Source organism: Periplaneta americana, chromosome 5 (assembly GCF_040183065.1).
Source record: "Periplaneta americana isolate PAMFEO1 chromosome 5, P.americana_PAMFEO1_priV1, whole genome shotgun sequence".
Taxonomy (NCBI): Eukaryota; Metazoa; Arthropoda; class Insecta; order Blattodea; family Blattidae; genus Periplaneta; species Periplaneta americana.
Genome location: NC_091121.1, coordinates 179,493,341 through 179,517,441, shown reverse-complemented (window position 1 = coordinate 179,517,441; position 24,101 = coordinate 179,493,341). Strand labels below are relative to the sequence as shown.

The 24,101-nt window shown below is 35.6% G+C and overlaps 1 protein-coding gene across 12 annotated transcripts in view; it reads left to right on the top strand.

Annotated features, from left to right (window-relative positions):
* LOC138700306 (CUGBP Elav-like family member 2) overlaps window positions 1-24,101 on the top strand; it is a 1,672,689-nt gene that overhangs the window by 1,041,832 nt on the left and 606,756 nt on the right. For all 12 annotated transcript variants that reach the window (XM_069826845.1, XM_069826839.1, XM_069826850.1 and 9 more), the window contains exon 4: window positions 14,851-14,899. In XM_069826845.1, coding sequence (XP_069682946.1) covers window positions 14,851-14,899 — 49 coding nt within the window. The remainder of the gene's footprint in view (window positions 1-14,850; window positions 14,900-24,101) is intronic.

The window sequence follows — 24,101 nt, the reverse complement described above, 5'->3', positions numbered from 1 at the left end:
TATCATCCTTTTTTTAATTTTTTGTTATCATTTATTTATTTTTTGCAAGAACGCTCAATAATTTCAGATATGATGGTTGTTATTGCGTCAGTTATCCTCTCTTTCAGATAATCCAGGTTACGATGTCCTTCATATATTCCCACATGAAGAAATCCTTGGTTTGAATGATTGTTCATCAAACTGCAACGCTTCCTTGGGAATTCTACTCAAAATCATACGCATAGCATTCTTTTCATAGTACTCTTTCTTTTAGAACCTGAACATCTAGTTCGTTTCTTATGTGTTAGGCCTAATTCATTATTGCCATCTACTACTAGGTTTAACAAAATTCTTAAGAAGTTAATGCCTGGTATTTTTCAGTCAAGTATTTTTTCTTCCCCTTAGCTCCGAACTTTCCAATCCTTATAGTAATATGAATGTCGCTATCACCATATAAAATTTAATTTCTTCACAGTTCACAACAATACCAACCTTCAGTGCAGCAAATAATGGAAATATTGCACCATGTTATCATCCTTTCTCAGGAGGATTATCTTCGTGCAGTCCTTACACGTTTGTTGCACGGAGCTAGTAACTCAATTCAATTCCTTGGTATTGTACCTTTGGTCCCGAAGGCTAGCACTGCAGATTCTACACTGGGAGTGATTTTGAAGTCCCAACTTACTTACTGGCTTTTAAGGAACCCAGAGGTTCATTGCCGCCCTCACATAAGCCCGCCATTGGTCCCTATCCTGAGCAAGATTAATCCATTCTCTATCATCATATCCCACCTCCCTCAAATCCATTTCAATATTCTCTTCCCATCTACGTCTCGGCCTCCCCAAAGGTCTTTTTCCCCCCGGCCTCCCAACGAACACACTATATGCATTTCTGGATTCGCCCATACGTGCTACATGCCCTGCCCATCTCAAACGTCTGGATTTAATGTTCCTAATTATGTAAGGTGAAGAATACAATGTGTGCAGTTCTGTGTTGTGTAACTTTCTCCATTCTCCTGTAACGTCATCCCTCTTAGCCCCAAATATTTTCCTAAGCACCTTATTCTCGAACACCCTTCCTATCTCAAAGCGAGAGTCCAAGTTTCACAACCATACTGAACAACCGGTAATATAACTGTTTTATAAATTCTAACTTTCAGATTTTTTGGCAGCAGACTGGATGATAAAAGATTCTCAACTGAATAATAACACGCATTTCCCATATTTATTCTGCGTTTAATTTCCTCCCGAGTATTATTTATATTTGTTACTGTTGCTCAAATATATTTGAATTTTTCCACCTCTTGAAAGGGTAAATTTACAATTTTTATATTTCCATTTCGTACAATTTTCTCGTCACGAGACATAATCATATACTTAGTCTTTTCTGGATTTACTTCCAAACCTATCTCTTTACTTGCTTCAGGGAAATTTCCCGTATTTTGAAGTCCCAACAGTTGCGCTTTTGTAGATAATCGTGTCTCGGCAGCGTCATACTGTCTGTCGATTCAACTTGCACGTTTTAACAGTTCTGTCGGAAGGTGGAAGGAAACGGGATAACCCCGAGAAATCCCTCAGGAACCTTGGATTTGTCCACCACAATTACGACTCCACCATCACCGGGACTCGAACCTGGGTCCGCAGTCATCATAACCCAGTGCTGTGTCAACTGAGGTATCTAGACGGTTTGACACGATACCTACACACAAGCATTCGGGATCATCGTGACCAGAAGATCAACAAGTTGTGTTAGCAACGGTCATGGCTGGCTACTGCGAACAGCAGAGCCAATCGCAGAAAGCAACCCTTCTAAATCTTTAATGATAGCATCCTGATAATTGAATCTCTGAGCAGTTACGAAGTTATAAATTATGTCCCAACACAAATTCTTCTGCACGAACTGGAGCATCTTCTAATTTTACAGTCTTTGCTTCTTTGTTTTTTTAATAGAAGCTGAAACGTATGCCTATCTTCTGAAATCCCTCTTTCTTCTCAAATATAATTTCAGAAGAGCTATCTTTTTTTTCTAAAGCTCGTGTAATATTTACAGACACTTCTGCAGATCGTAGAGAGCTTCCCAAAGATTACACTTTTAATGAAACATGTTGGTGGATGTAATGTAATTCTACCTGGGCTATAAAACCGTGGCGCTTTGCAAAGGGAGAGAATCAATTTATTATGGAATAAAACTACATACACACGCCCTCTCTCGTACTTTGACTACAGCCTCCAGGGGGTAGAATAGCAAGGCTATGGAAATTTTAAACTCAGCCATTCATGTAAATATTGCCAACTTGTTCTTCAGCCGAGAGAAAGTCTATTAAGGAATTAAAAATAAAAACCTATTGGATTTGCATACGCCTAGGGTTGGCTTGCTTGCTGTATATGTGGATTTACGTTCGCTCCTATGAGAGTAATTAGAGAAAAAAAGCAGTGCCTACATTTTGTTCCTACCAGGGCTGCCCAAATGTCTTCCTGCTACTTAGCAGCCTCCATGTAACGAGCTGATGTCTAATGCAACCATTGCTACTACAGGGACATCATTTTATTTTTACTAACATTTCTAATATTAACCTGGCTATACCTTTCGATCAACGACTAAGAACCGGAAACACCGTTTGCTACCCCCTTCCACCTCTGAAGTTCGATGATACTGGCGTAATATACAAACATCACTTTACTAGGTATAGGAGGGAAGAAAAGTAGTTCAACCATTTACGTAAACTAAGAAATATCGCGATTTTGAGTTTGATAATTTTCATTAGGTTTTTGTTTCATCAAAATACAGTACAGTATTAACAATGAGTGTTTTTACTCACTAACTGAGCTATCCATGCGAACGTATTCATTATGCAGTGTATATTATACTGTCTACAGCACATTAGCGTACAATATAGAGAATGAAATTAAATTGAAAAATAATCATAATATGAATATTTAAACACATTTTTGAAAATGGTGGCCGTTCATTCCTATACAAGCTTCAGTTCTATTATGCATATTATCGCATTATAGACTATTGTACCTAATTCCAATTACCAGTTTCGTCATTCGTATCAGTAACTCATGTTGAAATAATTCTGTACCTGCTCTATAAAAGAGTAGGCTTACATTACGTACTGTAAATTCAATCTTCATTTCTGCCCGATCCGAAAAGATAAAATTACTCAGACATGCTATCTACTGTCCGTCCAAGTGGTTACGTCGCAGCGTTGTAGAAAGGGAGGAAATCACGTGACATTTAATTACTTAACGAGGCCCTTTTATTGAAGTTATTTTAAAAAAAATTTATGGGTATAATATTACGTAGACGTCCAATTCCTAACAGAAATTAATGTTCCCAGAAAAGAGCTAAGACAGCCCAGCCACTAGCATTTACAGAGGCGAATAGAAGCAGGTGGGGGAAACCGGGATGCGACGTAGGAAAATGGAAAATGATGCAATATTGAAAGCTCTTTCGTCATTGGAAAACGCGAACATATTTTTGGAACGTACTGTGGCTACTATGACTGTATATGCGGTCTTGGATCTGTGTGGAGGACGGTTGAACTTCATTAGTAGAAGGGGTGGGAGTGAGGTACATTCAAGAACTCAGGTACATAAAAATTGAAGTAAAAATAAAATGATGTCCCTGTACTACTGTTACGGCAATAAGCGATGCTAGCGCATCTATCAAATATCAGCCCTTATTGGACAGACTATTGTCTTTGTTTCGTACAATTAACTGTCTTTGTGAAGGACGTAATGTGCATGCGTTAGTTTGCAATGGGTCGTTTTCAGATCGTGACAGAGAAACAGAGTAGTTCATGCAAGCGTCTGTGCATGCGAACAGAGTAGTCTGTGCAATAGGTATGTGCGTGTAAGGGTACATTTCAGTCATTCACAGCTACAGTGTCTATCAGTCTTATTCGTACAGGTGAAAATATGTAACAACTTTGGTGATAAAAGACACATAAAATGAAAGTATTACATTTCTCTTTGAAAATTCTGTTCAGTAGCATTATGAAAACAAATAAAACGAAACGTAAATTCCATATATACCATAAACACGTAAATAAACGAAATTTAACAAAACATGTAATTTCTCTACTTGTCATTTGTATTCGTACAGTTAGTAACAAAATTAAATAACTATACATAAATAAGATAAACAATTACGTTCTAATACCTAGTTGCATATCCTCTGGCTTTGATCACTGCCTGACACCTTCTCTGCATGGAATTTACCAATGTTTTACATTGCTGCGGAGTGAAATTTCGCCATTCTTCCAGCACAACAGTTTTGAGGTGTTCTTTGGACGAAATTGTATTTTTATGTATATTTTCCTTAAGTTTGGACCACAAATGCTCGATAGGATTCAGATCGGGTGATTGAGGAGGAGTATGGAGTTGTTTCGGGACGTTCCATATCAGCCTGTTTGTTCATTTCGGCCGTATGTTTGCTGTCGTTGTCTTGTTGGAAAATGTAGACAGACGGCAAATCCATTTTATTGCACTTTCCTTGACATTATTTTTCAAGATGTTGTTATAGACTACATTGTCCATAATTCCATCAATTAAGTCGATGTTACTCACGCCTTTCGAGGACTTATAGCACCAAATCATTATGACGCCACCTCCATGTTTCACAGTGGGAAGATTGTTATCCACTTTATCGGCCTCATTCTTCTTTTTCCACACTCTATGGGCACCATCGGATCCGAAAAGATTAATCTTGGTCTCATCACTGTCCGAAAATTCTTGCTCCTAATCTACATGAACTTTAGGAAATTTAATTCTTAAAGCTCAATTTTTTCTATTTACAAAGGGCCTTTTTCTTATCCTTCTACCATGAAATCCATATTTATATAGGACACGTCGTACCGTTATTACACTAACAGTCTTCCTTGTGGTTTTTGTCATGAGAGAACGTGGTTTCGGCACACTTAACCGTGGATTTGATTTTATCTGTCTTATTTTAAACCTTTTTTCCCTCTCATTTAGTATTTTTTCTTTTGGTTTTCTCTTCTGATTTGCAGTAAATCTACGGTATTTGAATTTATTAACCACGTATTGTATCGTGGAATGACTTTTGTTTACTATATTGCCTATTGTCCGTAAAGAATAACCTTTAAGAGCCAGTCTAACTATCGTCTTCTTTAGCTCGGCACTGAGTTCCTTCGACTTGCCCATTTTGAACAGAACTGACTGCTGAAGCAAAATAAACCCTAGAGCACGCAGTAATGCACACTCGCTGTTACCATTAAGGCACGGCACCCCCGAATAAGTCAAAATTACTCAAGTGTACGAATATAAATGACATACAGTTTTACTTTCAAAGTAATGTATTTATTAATATTTTTGTTAATTAGAGCTTAAAATAAAAACTGGTTGTATATTAACGTTCTAAGGAATGGTTTTAAAGCATGGTACACTACTATTAGTATATGAGTATAATTATTTTGTACATAATGTTGTCTTATTAGTTTAAATTAGATATGTACGAATAAGAATGATAGACACTGTATACATGAGCAAAGCTCGGAACTTGGGGACTTGTGTGTCGTGTGCATGAGTAAGGTTACAGGTAGAACGTACACAAAGCTGACCCTGCAAGTGCTCAGGGACAGTCGTGTGTACTAAGAAAGTGGTCACATCGAATGACAGGAAGACGGACGAGGAAAATGTGTCGTGTCGAAGCCATTGACATTCAGATAATTAATTAGAGGTAAACGGTCTGTTTGAAAATAAGAAAATACGTATTATTCGAATGGGTATTGTATACGTTTGAAAATATATTTCTTAAAATTTAGGTACATAATTTCGTGGAGGAATTCTGAGGAGATACATTATTTTCTTCGAATGGAGAGTTTATATTTTGTAACTTGTGTCAAACACAAACTAGAGATTGGAAACGGGCATTCATTGAAATACATTGCAGTCCCTTAAATCGGTGCAAAATTTGTCCATAGCCATGGATCAAGACGTAGTGGAACCTTCCCTAGTAGTGACATAGAAATTGAAAACTATTTTCGAGACAAATTTAGTATACTTATCTTTCTCAGATACGAGATCAGCTAGCAACTACTGAAAATCGAACAGGAAACAGTGACAGTGAAAACATTCAATACTTTGTTTCGGCCTAAGACTTTATAATACAATTACAAACCATTTTCCAAATTTGAATTTTTTTTTAAATTGAAGCTTTTAAAAAATAAATTTGTAAAATTATCCACGATATAATATAATATTAACAAATGTATTTTTTTTTTTTTTTTACCTTTTATTTCTGTTTACTGTATTCTTGTTTTTATTGAATATCACTGGCTTCTGTCTGATTGTCAATTTATATTAAATGTGTTTTTTCTCTCTTTTTCTCTTTCTTCTTTATTCTTGCTCTTGTGTTGTATTTATTGGTTTGAATTAAGTTACTTACTGTATTTAGTAAACTGTCCTTGTAAATTTTATGTTATATTATTGACTAAGACCACACCGTACACGAGCCTGGTCTTACGGTAGTGGCTAGAAACATTTTTGTTTTATAAATGTAATTTGTATTCAGTAAGTAGCTAGTTAAAATAAATAAAATAAAAAAAATAATTTTGCTCCCGTCACTTCATGTGACGTGGAAATAAGTTTCTTTCGTTTCAAATCATGTTTAACTAACAGACGAAGAAGGTATGGGTTCGAAAAATATTCGAATGTATGTAGTCATACACTGTAATAAAATATACAGAGCAGAACTGTAAATTTGATATATTTTGCATGTTTATTTATATATATGCTATAAAATTACTTGTTTCAACCTACCATAATATTATAATTATGTTGTTTCCAGCCAGGAACCACTTTTATAGCAGACCTTACAGTACCTTTGTGCTGGAAGCGGGAGTTTGTTGACATTGAAGTCTGGTCGCTTAGCCACGTTCAAAGACACAAGTCCCCAAGTTCCGAGCTTTGTACATGAGGAATCAAGCTATGTTTCTAGGGATGTACAAAATAACTCGTTATAAAACTATTTTCAACGATAGTACGTAAAGTTGCATTTTAACCACTGTTATCATTGCGTAAAGTAAGCATTTAAAGTAGTGCGTAAAATAATCACTACGCACTGCCAAAGAAAATGCAATATTCAATGTACAAATTTGAATAAGAAAGTACTGCATTATCTCGATCTTTCATGACGTAAACATTACACGTAACACAAATAAATAACAAATTTAGCTTTCATATTTACATTTTAATTCGTATTGTTCTGAGATACATCTGCAGTACTCATTGCAACCAGATTTATCATTCAAATTTTCCTAACCGTTTTGTTGATTATATGACCGGTTTAGACGGCCATGAAATCGTGATCATGAATTAAACAGGTTGTAAATCAATGGATACTTATTTCTTAATGCTTCTGAGTTTAGTCGACCATGAAATCATGATCTTATAAGCTCTAAACCTTGAAATAGATATTTGTGCTATCGTAGAAAAACATTGTATGATACACATTCCTAAAGTTATCGTCTTGGCCCTCGTAAGTTTCACAAACTTTACCCTCGTACTAAAAAGAGAACCTTTACGATTTTGTACCATAAATAAATATTACACATCTTAATAATTGTATGTATGTATGTATGTATGTATGTATGTATTTATTTATTTACACTGCAAGTGGGCAAGCACCCGGTGGCAGTGGTATACACAATATAAACAATACACAATAAAATTACAATACACAATACAATTATACAATATGCAATACAATTATACAATACACAATACAATTATATACACAATACAATAAGAATACACAATACAATTTAACACAATAATTACAATTAATAATAAAGCATAAAATAACCTAATTTTACAATACAACCTACATATGTATAGGCCCTACATAAGTTTCAATAGTCTTTCACTTTACTCTCAACTCACTCACTGTAGTGGCACTATGACGTATTTCACTGACACTTTAGGACACATTTCACTGACCCTCTATAACACATTTCACTGACACTATAGAACACATTTCATTGACGCTATAAATTATCACTGATCGGAACTGTTCACTGCACTGTAAAACCATAACTTCACTGACTCACCTCGCTTCACTGATACAACAGTTCAAATAAGACAAATAATTACACCCTTATGCATACTTATAAACAGAACTACATTTAAGCTAAACATTTCTAGTCTAAGGCCCTCTTACACGCTATTTTTAAATAATTTACAATTCAAACCAAGGAAGTAACTCGTCAGGGTAAATAAATACATGTCACCTTAAAAAATTAAATGTTAAATGTCACCTTAATTTTAATTTGCACTTTATACACAACTTTTTAAGTTATTCTTGAATCTCGTTAATTTAGGACAGCCCTCAAAGACCGCTGCAGGTAGGTCATTCCAATCATTTATAGTTCTATTTAAAAATTAGAAATTTACCTACAACCGTTTTCTGTTTCCTTCATTTGATTTTAAAATCATGATCGTTCCTACCATAGTACGTTGGCTTTTCTAACACAGCCGTTATGTGTAACCATGATTTCTGACCTAGATGTGCTCTATTCCAGGGCTGGGCACCAACAGCGGATTCTACTCTCCCACGGGGAGATATATGATGGCTCTTCATCCCCTTTCTTCCCCGCCGAACATCGCTGAGCGTAGATTCCGTGACGGATGAATATTAAGCGTCCCCGCTTAGAGTCTAGTTCCGCTCCCAATGCCCAGCCCTGCTGTATACAATGATGTTTTTCTAGTTTTCCGACGTCTTCGGTGATCACAGTCTGGCTATGATCTGATTACCAGTAGTTTGCCCTTCTGCAAATGAAGGGAAAAAAACGAGAATTTCAGTTAAACGGGAATTTACAACTTTTTGCTACTAGGCTGAACTTTGAAAAACTAGAATCAGTGAAAAAAGTTATATTGGCAAAATTATTTGTCATACATTTTCTCCGACAACTGGATGACCCTCGGGATACTGATAGTTGTTAATAGAACTTAGACCAGAGGCGTAATAACCATTAGGCCAATCTATAGGGTCACGCACTACGTAAGGCGGGTTCCGAAATTGTAGGAAATTTCCCCAATTTAATTTATCAACAGTGTGGTGGAGACCATGCTGTTTACCTCTCGATTTCCCACGACGCAAACAGCACGTGCAAGTTACAACTCACTGATGGACTCCGTGGAGAGAGACAGTTGCGTTAAAGACATTCACCAGGAAACAATGGACAAAAATGACGAACATAGTGTAAAATAAAACCCATTAGCTTGATTAATTCAACTTCAGAGGAATCATCAAAGTCTCCCTCGACGGTACTCGCCATTTCATGAGATTGCATTGCAGAGTTAAGAAATCCATCAACAGAGGAAATTAAATATTATAAAAATGTAAGCTTATTTTATTTTTCCTTTTCTGCTTGTTGTTGCTGATTTATTTGAGAGCAAATAAAGCATTCCTTTTTCAGTCAGTGCTCCCAAAAGTTACGATGAAGGGTGCATGGAATGTAATATTGGTTGTGCATGATTTGATGAATGGAAGAAATTACTGTGACTAAGATTTCTACACCGAGAGCAGCAAATCTTATTCAGGCTCAGTCCACTGAAGGTTTAAACACATTAGTATTTCCGATATTCTGCTCCTCTCTGCATCTATTACACATAACATTTTCGGTGGGTGATTCATCATCGGTCGACCAAGCAACAGCTTCCTGTAACGAGATTCATAGGAGGCCTTGATGCACTGTTGCCAACTTGATTCTTGAAAACTCTGTAAAACAGTGAAAAACTTACTATTGTATGTGCATTTCGAACTAGCGGATCAAGATCACGTCCAAACGTACAAACCACGCACGAGTCACTGAACTGAAAACTGTGACCTGAACACTGGTAATTCCGGCTGTCCCAGCTGACTTCAGCTGAGGAAAATGGTCCAGGATTGGGGTAAGCACATGTGGTAAATGCAGTTCATTGCTTGACCATGAGCAGATAGTTCCAAATGCACAGATAATAGTGTGATATATCGCTGTAAGAGGAGATTATTGATGCTGTAAAAAAGCCGCTAAACCCATTCATTCATTCATTCAGTGTTCTGTCTAAGGCCAAGTCTTTCACTGCAAACCCAGCTTTCGCCAATCTTTCCTATTTTTTGCCTTCCTCTTTTTATCCTCATATTTATATATCTTAATGTTGTCTATCATCCAGAATTATCTTTAATCCAGAATTGACTACTTTAAGCAATGAAATTTTCAGATCCAGAATTAAAAAAATTTATATGACAGACAGCCCTGTATTATATTATGTACCATGTATTGTAAAACAAGTTTATTTCTATCCTAAGTATATTTTTACTATCTTATCTCGGTTGCTATATCAACATGACCTGCACTAATTATACTACTAATAATAATTTAATATTAATCCACCAATCTCAACATCGTCCCTTTTTCCACTCAGTTATTACTAGTATTATTACATACTAATTTTATTATCATCTTTATCTGAGCTTTTTTCTTAAGTATTTTGTCTACAAAGTATGTATATCTATGTAACGGGACTGTCCCCGAACACGAGCTTTTCTCTTTCGGGGTACTCTAATGTAACCTTTTTACGTATATGTTATTATTAAATAAATCTAAATCTAAATCTTATATCTTCTTCTGTCCCGAACTCTTCTCCCGTTCACCATTCCTTCCAGTGCATCCTTCAGTAGGCAGTTTCTTCTGAGCTAGTGACCCAACCAATTCCTTTTTCTCTTCCTGATCATTTTCAGCATCAACTTTCTTCACCCACTCTTTCCAACACAGCTTTATTTCTAATTCTGTCTGTCCACTTCACACTTCCCATTTTCTCCATATCCACATTTCAAGTGCTTTTATTCGCTTCTCTTCACTTCGTCGTAATGTCAATGTTTCTGCCCCATACAATGCCACACTTCATACAAAGCACTTGATGTTTTTTTGTGGGGTTTTCCTCAACCCAATACGAGCAAATGCTGGGTAACTTTCGGTGCTGGACCCCGGATTCATTTCACCGGCATTATCACCTTCATATCATTCAGACACTAAATAACCTAGATGTTGATACAGCGTCGTAAAATAATAAAATAAAATAAAAAAAATTAAATACAAAACACTTCACTAGTTTCTTCCTTAGTTCTTCTAAACCCCTTATGAACAAGAAAATGTTGATAAATGTTACCCATTAAACTACACGGTCATACACCAAATGTAGCGGAAAAACCGCTAAATTGGCGATCCTGTTTTCGTGTGTTTAGGAAATTCAACCTGGAGATTGAAACATCGAACCATATTCTGTGTTGAAACAATATCTTAGGGATACTAGACACGGTTTAATGAGCGCCGTGGGTTCATCTTAACAGCTATGAACGAGTCTTAACCCAATATCTATTAATTCCATCTTCTTCGCTTACTGTTTCCAGACATTTAAACTGAATGCAAACAAGAAAACTTATTTATAAATTGGATTCTTCATATTATAAAGTTTCGGAAAGTCCAGATATGAACTTAATGATTTATTTTGCAATTCATTTTTAATTTTCAGAGAAGTCTATATTGTATCTTAAAAGTATTTATTTCAGTCACTGACTTCACAGCATATGTTTAAGGTGCTACACCTTTACATTACATATTTAAAGGACGTATGAACGTTTTCGTTGGTCTACGCCAACATCATCAGATACGAAGTACATTTTGCAACTCTTCACATTCATAATACATTTTATCTTAGTTTTATATTTTATTATTTTTATCACTTTTAAATCATGTCATTTTATTATCTCATATGTGAAGACTTGCATATATATATATATATATATATATATATATATATATATATATATATATATATGTAAATCAATATTTTTTTGTAATCTATACGCGTATTTTAAGTAAGTGACAATCAAGGCAGTCATATAGAATGTCAATGTGTATCACAGCAATGTTATATTTTAATATGTCTCATTTTGCATGCCACTAAATATGCTTTGTATTTGTAGATATTATGTAGAGAGCACTGATATTGCTGAAATGTACTTCGTATCTGATGATGTTGGCGTAGACCAACGAAAACGTTCATACGTCTTTTAAATATGTAATGTAAAGGTGTAGCACCTTAAACATATGCTGTGAAGTCAGTGACTGAAATAAATATTTTTAAGATTAATGATTTCTGTCTATCCGGACGCCCACATTTTCAGCACGACTTGTTTTGTGCTTTATACATCCCTGAAAAGTTATAAAAAACTTCATGACATGGGCTTGTGGAGAGCTCTGATGTTTGAATGAAATTTTTGTTTAATTAACACTGGAAGGTTTATTGTTAAATGTCATCGCAATGCAAAACACGTTCAGGTCACGGCCTGATATGATACTAGACTGCAGACAGTCAAAATATTGTTAGCGGTAGAATGAAGTACGCGTTTACTTTTTGCTTATTGCAATAACAATAATCCAGTTAGACACGGGCAGTTCCAGGAATGGCTTCTTGCCTGCTCTGGATTCATTGGTAAACAAGGCTTGGATAGTGAGTGAGCGAGCGAACAAACGTTTGAATTTTGAAACGCGTGTTAAAAATAATCGGATCATACTGTACTTCGATTAATCACTTGTTCCAAATTCAAATTAAAAAATTAATTATTTATATTTTCTTTGCACAGTCAAAATACGGCTCTTGAAGAAAATTAATAGAGCGGGTCATGCATTGTGTGATCACATTTGTCTTATTGTGTTCTTTTGGTATGTTTGTGCGTGTACGTGTGTCGTATCTGGGCGTAACGTATGTTACAGTTCGTGTGTGTGTGTGTGTGTGTGTTGTGTGTATTTTGTGTGAATATTTGTGAGCGTCGTATGTAATTGTGAATATTGAATGTATGCGAGTGAGTGTGATGCATTTTTACACGGGTTTGTGAATGTGTTTGTGAGTATTGTGCGTATGTCTTTGTGAATAGGCCTGCTGTACGTGTGTGTGTGAGTACAGTGCATGTGAGTTTGTTAGAATTGTGTGTGTGCTTGTGAGAATTGTGCGTGTACTTGTGAGAATTGGGCGTGTGCTTGTTAGAATTGTGCGTGTACTTGTGAGAGTTGTGCGTGTACTTGTGAGAATTGTGCGTGTGCTTGTGAGAATTGGGCGTGTACTTGTGAGAATTGTGCGTGCACTTGTGAGAATTGTGCGTGTCTTTGTGAGTATTGGTCGTGTTCTTGTGAGAATTGTGCGTGTGCTTGTGAGAATTGTGCGTGTACTTGTGAGAATTGTGCGTGTGATTGTGAGAATTGGGCGTGTGCTTGTGAGAATTGTGCGTGTGCTTATGAGAATTGGGCGTGTACTTGTGAGAATTGTGCGTGTACTTGTGAGAATTGTGCGTGTACTTGTGAGAATTGTGCGTGTGCTTGTGAGAATTGTGCGTGCACTTGTGAGAATTGTGCGTGTCTTTGTGAGTATTGGTCGTGTTCTTGTGAGAATTGTGCGTGTGCTTGTGAGAATTGTGCGTGTACTTGTGAGAATTGGGCGTGTGCTTGTGAGAATTGTGCGTGTGCTTGTGAGAATTGGGCGTGTACTTGTGAGAAATGTGCGTGTACTTGTGAGAATTGTGCGTGTGCTTGTGAGAAGTGTGCGTGTACTTGTGAGAATTGTGCGTGTTCTTGTGAGAATTGGGCGTGTACTTGTGAAAATTGTGCGTGCACTTGTGAGAATTGTGCGTGCACTTGTGAGAATTGTGCGTGCACTTGTGAGAATTATGCGTGTGCTTGTGAGAATTGTGCGTGTGCTTGTGAGAATTGTGCGTGTGCTTGTGAGAATTGTGCGTGTACTTGTAAGAATTGGGCGTGTAGTTGTGAGAATTGTGCGTGTGCTTGTGAGAATTGTGCGTGTGCTTGTGAGAATTGTGCGTGTGCTTGTGATAATATTGAGCGTGTGCTTGTGAGAATTGTACGTGTACTTGTGAGAATTGTGCGTGTACTTGTGAGAATTGTGCGTGTGCTTGTGAGAATTGTGCGTGTGCTTGTGAGAATTGTGCGTGTGCTTGTGAGTATTGCGCGTGTGCTTATGATAATTGTGTGTGTGCTTATGAGTTTTGTGCGTGTACTTGAGTGTATAGTAGTTTTGGGAGTTTTGTCCGTGCATTTGCAAGTGTCGTGTATGTGTTGGTGAGTGCCGTGCGAGTAATGTGTATGAATGTTGTGGATGTTTGAGAGTTCTCTGTTTGTGTGTGTGTTTTTTTTAATGTCATGGTGATTGTGAGTACCATTAAGTGGGGCGGGGAAATTTGTTTTCGTATTGTGTGACTGTACTGTATTATTCGACGCCCGTTCAGGGTAACACAAGACTCAATTAAACAGTTAGCAATACCCTACACGGAATCCCAAGCCGCGATCGTAATGTGAAAACTTCGTCTTAAGCACTGTGTACATACGATTTTAAGTACTTTGGAAATTTTAAATATATTTTTAATCTATATTAATGATCGCAGAAGATAATTTATAAAGTGTATTAATTGTATTATAAACAGCTTTTCTGTAATATTTAAATCAGAAGTGGCGTTGTTTTAATTTCTTCATTCCTAATAAAGTATATCCATAGAAACCCTCTACATTGCGAAGATTCGTCTCCAGGTGAACAAAAGAAGGATGCGAAAGCAATTCCATTCATTGAACTCGTTACTAAAGGCTAACCCAACACAATTATAGTGACCTCGGTGAATACGATAGCGTTCCCATCGCTTCTTTCAACTGGAGAAGAATGCAAATCCAACCTTCTTAACGTTGTTTCTATATACTTTTGTGGCAGTGAAAAAGTCCAACACTTTTCAGCTCTGAATAATTATTTGCCTTCTGTTTTATTTATAATTATTTTAATGTGTTTTCTTTTTATTTTGCAGATGCACCATCCAATACAAATGAAGCCGGCAGATAGTGAAAACAGAAATGGTGAGTACGTACTGCATTAATTTTATATTCACGAAATATTTATTTATGGATATTAGGTAACCTAATTTTTCCTCTTGTATACATATATGAATGTTTTCAGAGCATGTATCACATTTTTGTTTGCTGGAATCTATCTACTATGAAACTGTAAACGTTTGACTTTTTTTTGGGGGGGGGGATAAAAATTAAATTACATTTTCTGTAAAATCTCTTCCCCGAAGCAAGAGAATGGATATAATGACAGAAGTTCTACGGTAAAATTAAGTTTTTACATATCTGTTTTCTGTTTTGGAAAAGACATCGACACATATTATCCTACACACTTGTAACATTACATGCGTAGGTCCGCTGTTGATAAATGTCTTTACTTATATCGAAGTGAAGCCTGTAAACAGAGGGTGGGGATATGATGCCATGGTTACGCTTGAGTGGAGGCAGGGGCATGTGTTGCGACACAGCCTTTGACGATCACTGGGATAAGCAGTCATGATTGGTTGAAACACGTCATTCCGTACGTTTCATTGGTCAGAAGTAGTGTGACGTAGTAAAAGTGTAAGAGTCTTAACAAAATTGCATCGTTTTAATGTGTGTGATTAAAAACTATTATTAAATAAAGACTTACCATTTACCAATTTAATTTTTTTGCAGTAGAGTATCACTGAGAATCGATTGTTGAATATTTCAGAAAGTTTAAGGTAGCCTCCTACTTTTTCAGTCGACAGTTTATCGAATCTCTATTAAGTCTAATGCCTAACAATTATACGTTTTTCGAATTTCTATTAAGTCTAATGCCTAACCATTATACGTTTTTCGAATCTCTATTAAGTCTAATGCCTAACCATTATACGTTTTTCGAATTTCTAATAAGTCTAATGCCTAACCATTATACGTTTTTCGAATCTATTAAGTCTAATGCCTAACCATTATACGTTTTTCGAATTTCTGTTAAGTCTAATGCCTAACCATTATACCTTTTTCGAATCTCTATTAAGTCTAATGCCTAACCATTATACGTTTTTCGAATCTCTATTAAGTCTAATGCCTAACCATTATACGTTTTTCGAATCTCTATTAAGTCTAATGCCTAACCATTATACGTTTTTCGAATCTCTATTAAGTCTAGTGCCTAACCATTATACGTTTTTCGAATTTCTATTAAGTCTAATGCCTAACCATTATACGTTTTTCGAATCTCTATTAAGTCTAATGCCTAACCATTATACGTTTTTCGAATTTCTATTAAGTCTAATGCCTAACCATTATACGTTTTTCGAATCTCTATTAAGTCTAATGCCTAACCATTATACGTTTTTCGAATTTCTATTAAGTCTAATGCCTAACCATTATACGTTTTTCGAATTTCTGTTAAGTCTAATGCCTAACCATTATACGTTTTTCGAATCTCTATTAAGTCTAGTGCCTAACCATTATACGTTTTTCGAATCTCTATTAAGTCTAATGCCTAACCATTATACGTTTTTCGAATCTCTATTAAGTCTAATGCCTAACCATTATACGTTTTTCGAATCTCTATTAAGTCTAATGCCTAACCATTATACGTTTTTCGAATCTCTATTGAGTCTAATGCCTAACCATTATACGTTTTTCGAATCTCTGTTGAGTCTAATGCCTAACCATTATACGTTTTTCGAATCTCTATTGAGTCTAATGCCTAACCATTATACGTTTTTCGAATCTCTATTAAGTCTAATGCCTAACCATTATACGTTTTTCGAATCTCTATTAAGTCTAATGCCTAACCATTATAAGTGTTTCGAATCTCTATTAAGTCTAATGCCTAACCATTATACGTTTTTCGAATCTCTATTAAGTCTAATGCCTAACCATTATACGTTTTTCGAATTTCTATTAACTCTAATGCCTAACCATTATACGTTTTTCGAATTTCTATTAAGTCTAATGCCTAACCATTATACGTTTTTCGAATCTCTATTAAGTCTAGTGCCTAACCATTATAAGTTTTTCGAATCTCTATTAAGTCTAATGCCTAACCATTATAAGTTTTTCGAATCTCTATTAAGTCTAATGCCTAACCATTATAAGTTTTTCGAATCTCTATTAAGTCTAATGCCTAACCATTATACTTTTTCGAATCTCTATTAAGACTAATGCCTAACCATTATACGTTTTTCGAATCTCTATTAAGTCTAATGCCTAACCATTATAAGTTTTTCGAATCTCTATTAAGTCTAATGCCTAACCATTATACGTTTTTCGAATCTCTATTAAGTCTAATGCCTAACCATTATAAGTTTTTCGAATCTCTATTAAGTCTAATGCCTAACCATTATACGTTTTTCGAATCTCTATTAAGTCTAATGCCTAACCATTATACGTATTTCATAATATACTGTACTAGTGGCTTGTGCAGCAAATGCTGCAAACTAAGTTCATTAAACGTTCAAATAAACATTTTTTAGATTTATTTTCAATGAAGAATACCAGACATTCGGAAAGATATTTGCTTCCATAACAATGAAAGATACTCTCTCTCGAGCCAATACTGAAGAGAACCATGCATATAAATATCTACACCACACCGCCATTAAATATATGAAAAAGACCCAACCCCACTTGATTAATAATTATGAAAATATTTGATTTTTAATAATATTATTATCTTACGTAAGTTTTATAGCTTTCAGTAACATATACTATATATACTATATAGCCGCCACTCAGTAAAATATAGAAATCAAAATCTAATTTAAGTTATTCTCTACATCTACTTATATAACCCCAAAACGTTTCACTTTCATATCATTAATATAGCATTAATATGTATAATTAATGAAAAATAGTCACATCATGGTATTAACTACAACAATATTTCATTTCTAATGGTAATAATGTCATCAAACCACCTCAAGTTTTGTACTTTTTAATATCCAATACCCTGTACCCAGAAAATTACACACCACAGAATCCAACCTATAAATTATTTTTAGTAAGTTAATTTTTTAATAACCAATTTAATTTGAGCTCTAAATATGTCAGCATTCTTGCAGATCATGGCCTTCGTGTAATATTGTTTACTGTAGTATGTGTTTTGTTTTATTCCGAAATGCAACACGGCCGACTTGATGCTTCCTTTACAGAAAAGCGAAGGGAATATCAAGTCGGCCGTGAATGCTATTAGTTAGTTCTCAAAACTGACGACAGATGGATTTTGGAAAATAGGAAAATTATGTTTAAAAATTGACATTTCACTGAAAACTACTATTTTTCCGAAAAACTTTGAGTTCCAAGCTTCAAAATGAGGGGTCATTTATTAAAATCCGTCCAGCCGTTTTCCCGTAATTTCCATTACCAGTTCAAATTATATATATAGATGTGTGCCAGGGCTATAACTGAGTTGAAGGCAGTTCCAGTAATTTACAATACCGTGATAGCATTTGATTAAAAATAAGATACATCTATGTGTTAACTGTAAATATGTACGGACTGTACCTTCGTAAATATTATTTAAAACAACCAACAAAAAGCTTCGTAACATGTTTCATTTTGTGACATGAAAAACAAGACGTTCTGCAGGGATATAGCAGTAATGAGCGTTATTTGAAATCGATATATCGACACGATGTCTCTAAAATTCTTTCTCCATTACATGTCCTTGAAGATATGCAATATGCATGTCTTCGTTTGCTCACGTGTCTGGTTGTCAGTGGCAACCAGAGGGAAAACACGATTAAAGTTCACACGGCATAGATACTGCTTTCAAAGCAATAAGTGTGGATGAAAATATAAGAGACGTACTGTTTTAGCATGTAGCAAAGAGTTCAATAGAACAGTCTAACAAATGAAACAAGTTTAATGATATTAGAATAAATACCAAAATGAAATTTAGTCTTCGAATATTTTCTTCCAATGGGTTCCATCACAAATCGGAATATTTGAAAGTGTATTAGTATATATTATCAGCTCAAAGAAGACTGCAAGTTAGACAGACGAAAAAAATCAAGGAAATTAGTATTTATAAACGTAATAGTGAAAAATAGTTATATTAGTAGAAAGTCGCATTCAGACATGACTTATATAACTGACACACATACTTACTTACTTATGGCTTTTAAGGAATCCGGAGGTTCATTGTCGCCCTCACATAAGCCCGCCATCGGTCCATATCGAGAGCAAGATTAATCCAGTCTCTACCATCATATCCCACCTCCCTCAAATCCATTTTAATATTATCCTCCCATCTACGTCTCGGCCTCCCCAAAGGTCTTTTTCCTTCCGGCCTCCCAAGTAACACTGTATATGCATTTCTGGATTCGCCCATACGTGCTACATGCCCTGCCCATCTCAAACGTCTGGATTTAATGTTCCTAATTAAGTCAGGTGAAGAATACAAGGCGTGCAGTTCTGTGTTGTGTAACTTTCTCCATTCTCTTGTAACTTCATCCCTCTTAACCCCAAATATTTTCCTAAGAACCTTATTCTCAAACACCCTTAACCTATGTTCCTCTTTAAAGTGAGAAGTTTCGCAACCATGAAGAACAACCGGTAATATAACTGTTTTATAAATTCTAACTTTCAGATTTTTTGACAGCAGACTAGATGACAAACTCGTTTAATTGATTTTTTGACCACGTAGTTTAGATTTATGACGTGCAGAAGAAAAATGGATCTAATATATCCCTTTCTGAGAAATAATGCAACGGACTTAATCCAAGGACCATTGCGACAAGAAATGAAACTTAACGCGAAATTCTATTGCCTGATTTCATTTTAGTATCAGTAAATAACTTGCATAACTGTAGACCTACATGTAAAGAAGTTGTGTGATTTCTGTAAGATTTACTTCAGACCGAAACTCAGGCTTAAGTGCTAGAGAGTTTCAAGTAGTTATTGAGGTGGAGCATGATTGATGCTAGCCTAACAGTTGATTTTAAAACTTCATAATAGGTCTATAAAGGATTAGGTAACTATTTGAGAGGTGCTTGCTTACCATACCCATCAGCTTGCAGGACTAGATCCTTAAGACCTCTGCCGTCATCGTATTTACTTTTGGTCTCCGGAGATCGCGACGAGGGAACGTGATATTTTAATGAAAGACTTTCAAGATCAGATTGCGAAGCACCTGGATTGTGGGTGTAAAGCGTGAGTTATTTTTAAAAACCACTTTATTAAGGCTGCTGGTCACAGTGTACTCAACTGCTAAAACGCAGCTAGTGATATATTAAGAGGGTTTTCAGGGAGGACCCTCCTGAGAATCTTAGCTATATCTGAACTACTTCAATTTATTTTATGCTACTAATAGCATAACTTGAAATAATTGCATTAATAATAACAAGTACCTTTCTTCCTGTCGTACATAGGTCGGCTTAAAAAAATAGTGGCTCGCACACATAAGATCTGGCCTAACTCTGCTTCAAAGATTTTTGTGTCAACATAAATTATACATGACGTTCTTATTTTACTTACGTTTTCGTTTAATTTTCAAGCTAGTAAATTTAAGTGGTTTAACCTCAATAAAGCAAGTGCAACTACAATGAGCATAAACAATATATTACTGTTACTTCTACCACTACTAGTCTACTACTACTACTACTACTACTACTACTACTACTACTACTACTACTACTACTACTGCTGCTGCTGCTAGGGTCTTCTAATAATAATAATAATAATAATAATAATAATACTTACAAATGGTTTTTAGAGATACCGGAGGTTCATTGCCGCCCTCTCATAAGCCCCCCATCGGTCCCTGTCCTGAGCAAGATTAATCCAGTCCCTAGCATCATATCTCACGTCCCTTAAATCCATTTTAATATTATCCTCCCATCTACGACTCGCCCTTCCCAAAGGTCTTTTTTCTCTCTACCTATATGCATTTCTGAATTCACCCATACGTGCTACATGACCTGTCCATCCAGAAGTATAATAATAATAATAATAATAATAATAATAATAATAATAATAATAATAATAATAATCGTCATCATTATCATCTTCATCGTCATAGAACTGGGATAGCCTGTATGTGCGTTAAAGTTGGTATATTTACTCGCTATAGTTTATGATGATACAATAGGTATTTTTAGATGACATTCTTGACATTTAGTATTTCTCTTTGGTACCGTTAACGATCATAATCCCTATTTACAAGTAGGGCTCAATTTACAACATACATTCTACAATTCTTGTGATTTTGTTTTTGTTATTGTAAATCAGGTCCAAAAACCTTGAAACGGATTATCGTATTCACTCCAGTACATTCGACACATTAATCCCGGTTGTACAGTAATACAGTGAAACCTGTTCAAGACGGAAGTGACATGGTCCTAATTTTTTTCCGTTATGGACAGGTTTCCGTATTATTCAGGTGTGACATTAAAATGGAATATTTTGTCATTCATATACATGAAAAACAAAATGGCATGCCGCAAATTACAAGAAGTACAAAATATTCCCTTTAACACTCATCACACTAAATCAGCTTTCTGTCGCTTACTCCATTGGTGAATCATCTTGATTAAAATCTCATTTTCTGTATAAATATTATCGTAACTCACTCATTAGTCATTAAACATTACTAAAGTTTACTAACCTCATTCTATTTAATATCTAACACTATACTCTAATACTGTACTGCATATCACTGCACATTATTAATTAATTGGACCAGGAGCCATCCATTAGAAGCCTTGAATTCTGGTTTATGTAATTTCTTTCCCAGTTCAATAGCTTCCTTTGCAGAATAGATCCAGAAATTCGCTTGTTCTTTGAAAGATCATGAAGAACTCACTCTCACAACAGTTCATTTATTTTCACATAAACAGTTGCTTTCTGGTTTCTTTTTTGTCACCAATATCGGTCTCAAGCCACTCACTCATTATGATCTTTAATTTTTAAAGTGTTACACCTGAGTTTTCCACTGAACTTCAACATTAATTCACATAGACTTTGTTTCTAATTTTCCTTTATCTCGATAACTTTTACTTCATCACTTAATGTTAACGCCGCATTTTATGCAACTTTTTTTTAACCTGAAAATCACTACACTTGCGCTCTATTTAGCTACGACAGTACACGGGTGTGAAGCATTGAAAATCTTTGAAGGGACTCGTCTGCCTAGTCAACAGGGTAATAAAATTTATGACCGACAGGCCAACACACCCTCGTACCCTCTAAAATTTTGTTTTTATCTTAGTGACCAAAATATTTCGTATATTCCTTGAAATTACACGCTGTTTCAAAATATAGTTACAAAATATAGTGTGTCCAAAATATTGTTTCCGTTTTGAACAGTAGCAGACAGTTTCCGTTTCCGCGTTGGACAGTTTCCGTTTTATTCAGGAAAAATTACACATAATACATACAAATTTCGCCGGGACCAATAAATTGTTCCGAAATAGACAGGATTTCGGATTATTCAGGTTCCGATTTGAACAGATTTCACTGTATAATAATAATAATAATAATAGTTGTCATTAGAAGTGCAAAGCATAAGGGTACAAAATATTCTATGTTTGACTACGCCTAATCCTTTTCTCGCAGTTTCATTTCTCCCGCTCCTCAATAATTAGCCTAATTGTTGCACAGCTTTATGGATACATGGAGGCCACGATTACGGGTTCGGATTCTACTTGAAGCCTGAATGTTTGTTCGTTGTCAACGTGATTGAAATGTCTTACGTAGAAGTCTATCGTGTTCAGAGTTCCGCCTTGTCCTTGTCCAATATAACGTCTAAAGCTCCAAAAGAAATTAGCTGAAGGTGTAGCAAATGCAGGCAGAGGTACAGTTATCACATTAGGTTTCTTAATAACGCATCACTTGAAGCTCTTAGATTGCCGTTAGACTTAAGTTCGAATCACCATATTTCTACTCTCATTTCTTAGTTTAATGCAATTTTGTTCATTGACTTTATATTACCATTATGCTCCTATACTTCTATTAGGTCCATTATATCGAAGACATTTTAGCGTATACTAACTTGTAAGTCTTGTGCAAGATGCGGATTAACATAGGCCATGCTAAATTTAGAGGATATGCTTCGTTATACTTTTTTAATGTAGTCGCAGTGTAATGTAAAATACCCGATGAATGCCTGTTTAATTTAATTTAATTTAATTTAATTTTATCTTAATAGTTCGAAACCGTATGAGTTTCTGTATTTACAGACATCCACACTTTTGTAATTAACCATGTGAACAATATCCGAATTGTTGTGTTGTATTAAGATCCTGAAGTATCTCGTTGATATCTCCTTCCTCTAGATCAGTGGTTCCCATTTATCGGAGAACCGTGGACCCTCTGTTTTTAAAATAACCCATGGATCCTCTACATTTGAATTGAATATCTGTATGACAGGTATCTACGCAAAACAAATCAGTTGTGGAAAATGTAGGATAGGCCTTATTTATTAAAAATACAGCACAAAATTGCATTGAAATGGTGTCTTAACAAAAAACATAAATTTGATATGAATGAATACACTATATATACAGGGTGTTTCCGAGGTGGTGTTACAAACTCTCAGGGATTATGGGGAAGAGCACATGTATCAATTTGAGATAAGGAACCCTGGTCCGGAAATGACCGAGTCGAAAGTTACAAGCAAAAATAGTTGTGTGGAAATGAAATAATTGTATTTCTCTGTACAACTTATTTATGTGTATTTATCTGTGCATCTCACACATACTGTATTCATCTGACGTTGTTTACGTTGTCTACTTACAGTATTCCATTCAGTGCGCTGTCTGAGGGGTGGGGACAGGAAACTACACTAAAGCAATGCAGATAGCGTAATGTGTAACGGACATGGTCGGTCCTGATATGCACGTCTGTAGACAGCAGTGTATGTGTACAAGTTGCAGTGTCCAGTCGATCAGTCCTAGTGAAATGGAGGAGTACACGAGAGCGGAATAAGCAGACCTGATTTTTTAATACGAATGAGCCAATGGGAACAGTAGACAAGCTCACAGATTGTATCGGGCAAGAACCCACGTAGGAGACATCCGGCCCATACCATTTTTCCACGACTGTTCCAAAGGTTAAGGGAGGGAGGGCACGTGGTGCCAAATTACAATTCCATTTCCACACAACTATTTTTGCTTATAACTTTCGACTCAGTCATTTCCGGACCATGGTTCCGTATCTCAAATTGATACATGTGTCCTTCGCCATCATCCTTGAAAGTTTGTAACACCACCTCGGAAACACCCTGTATATAAAC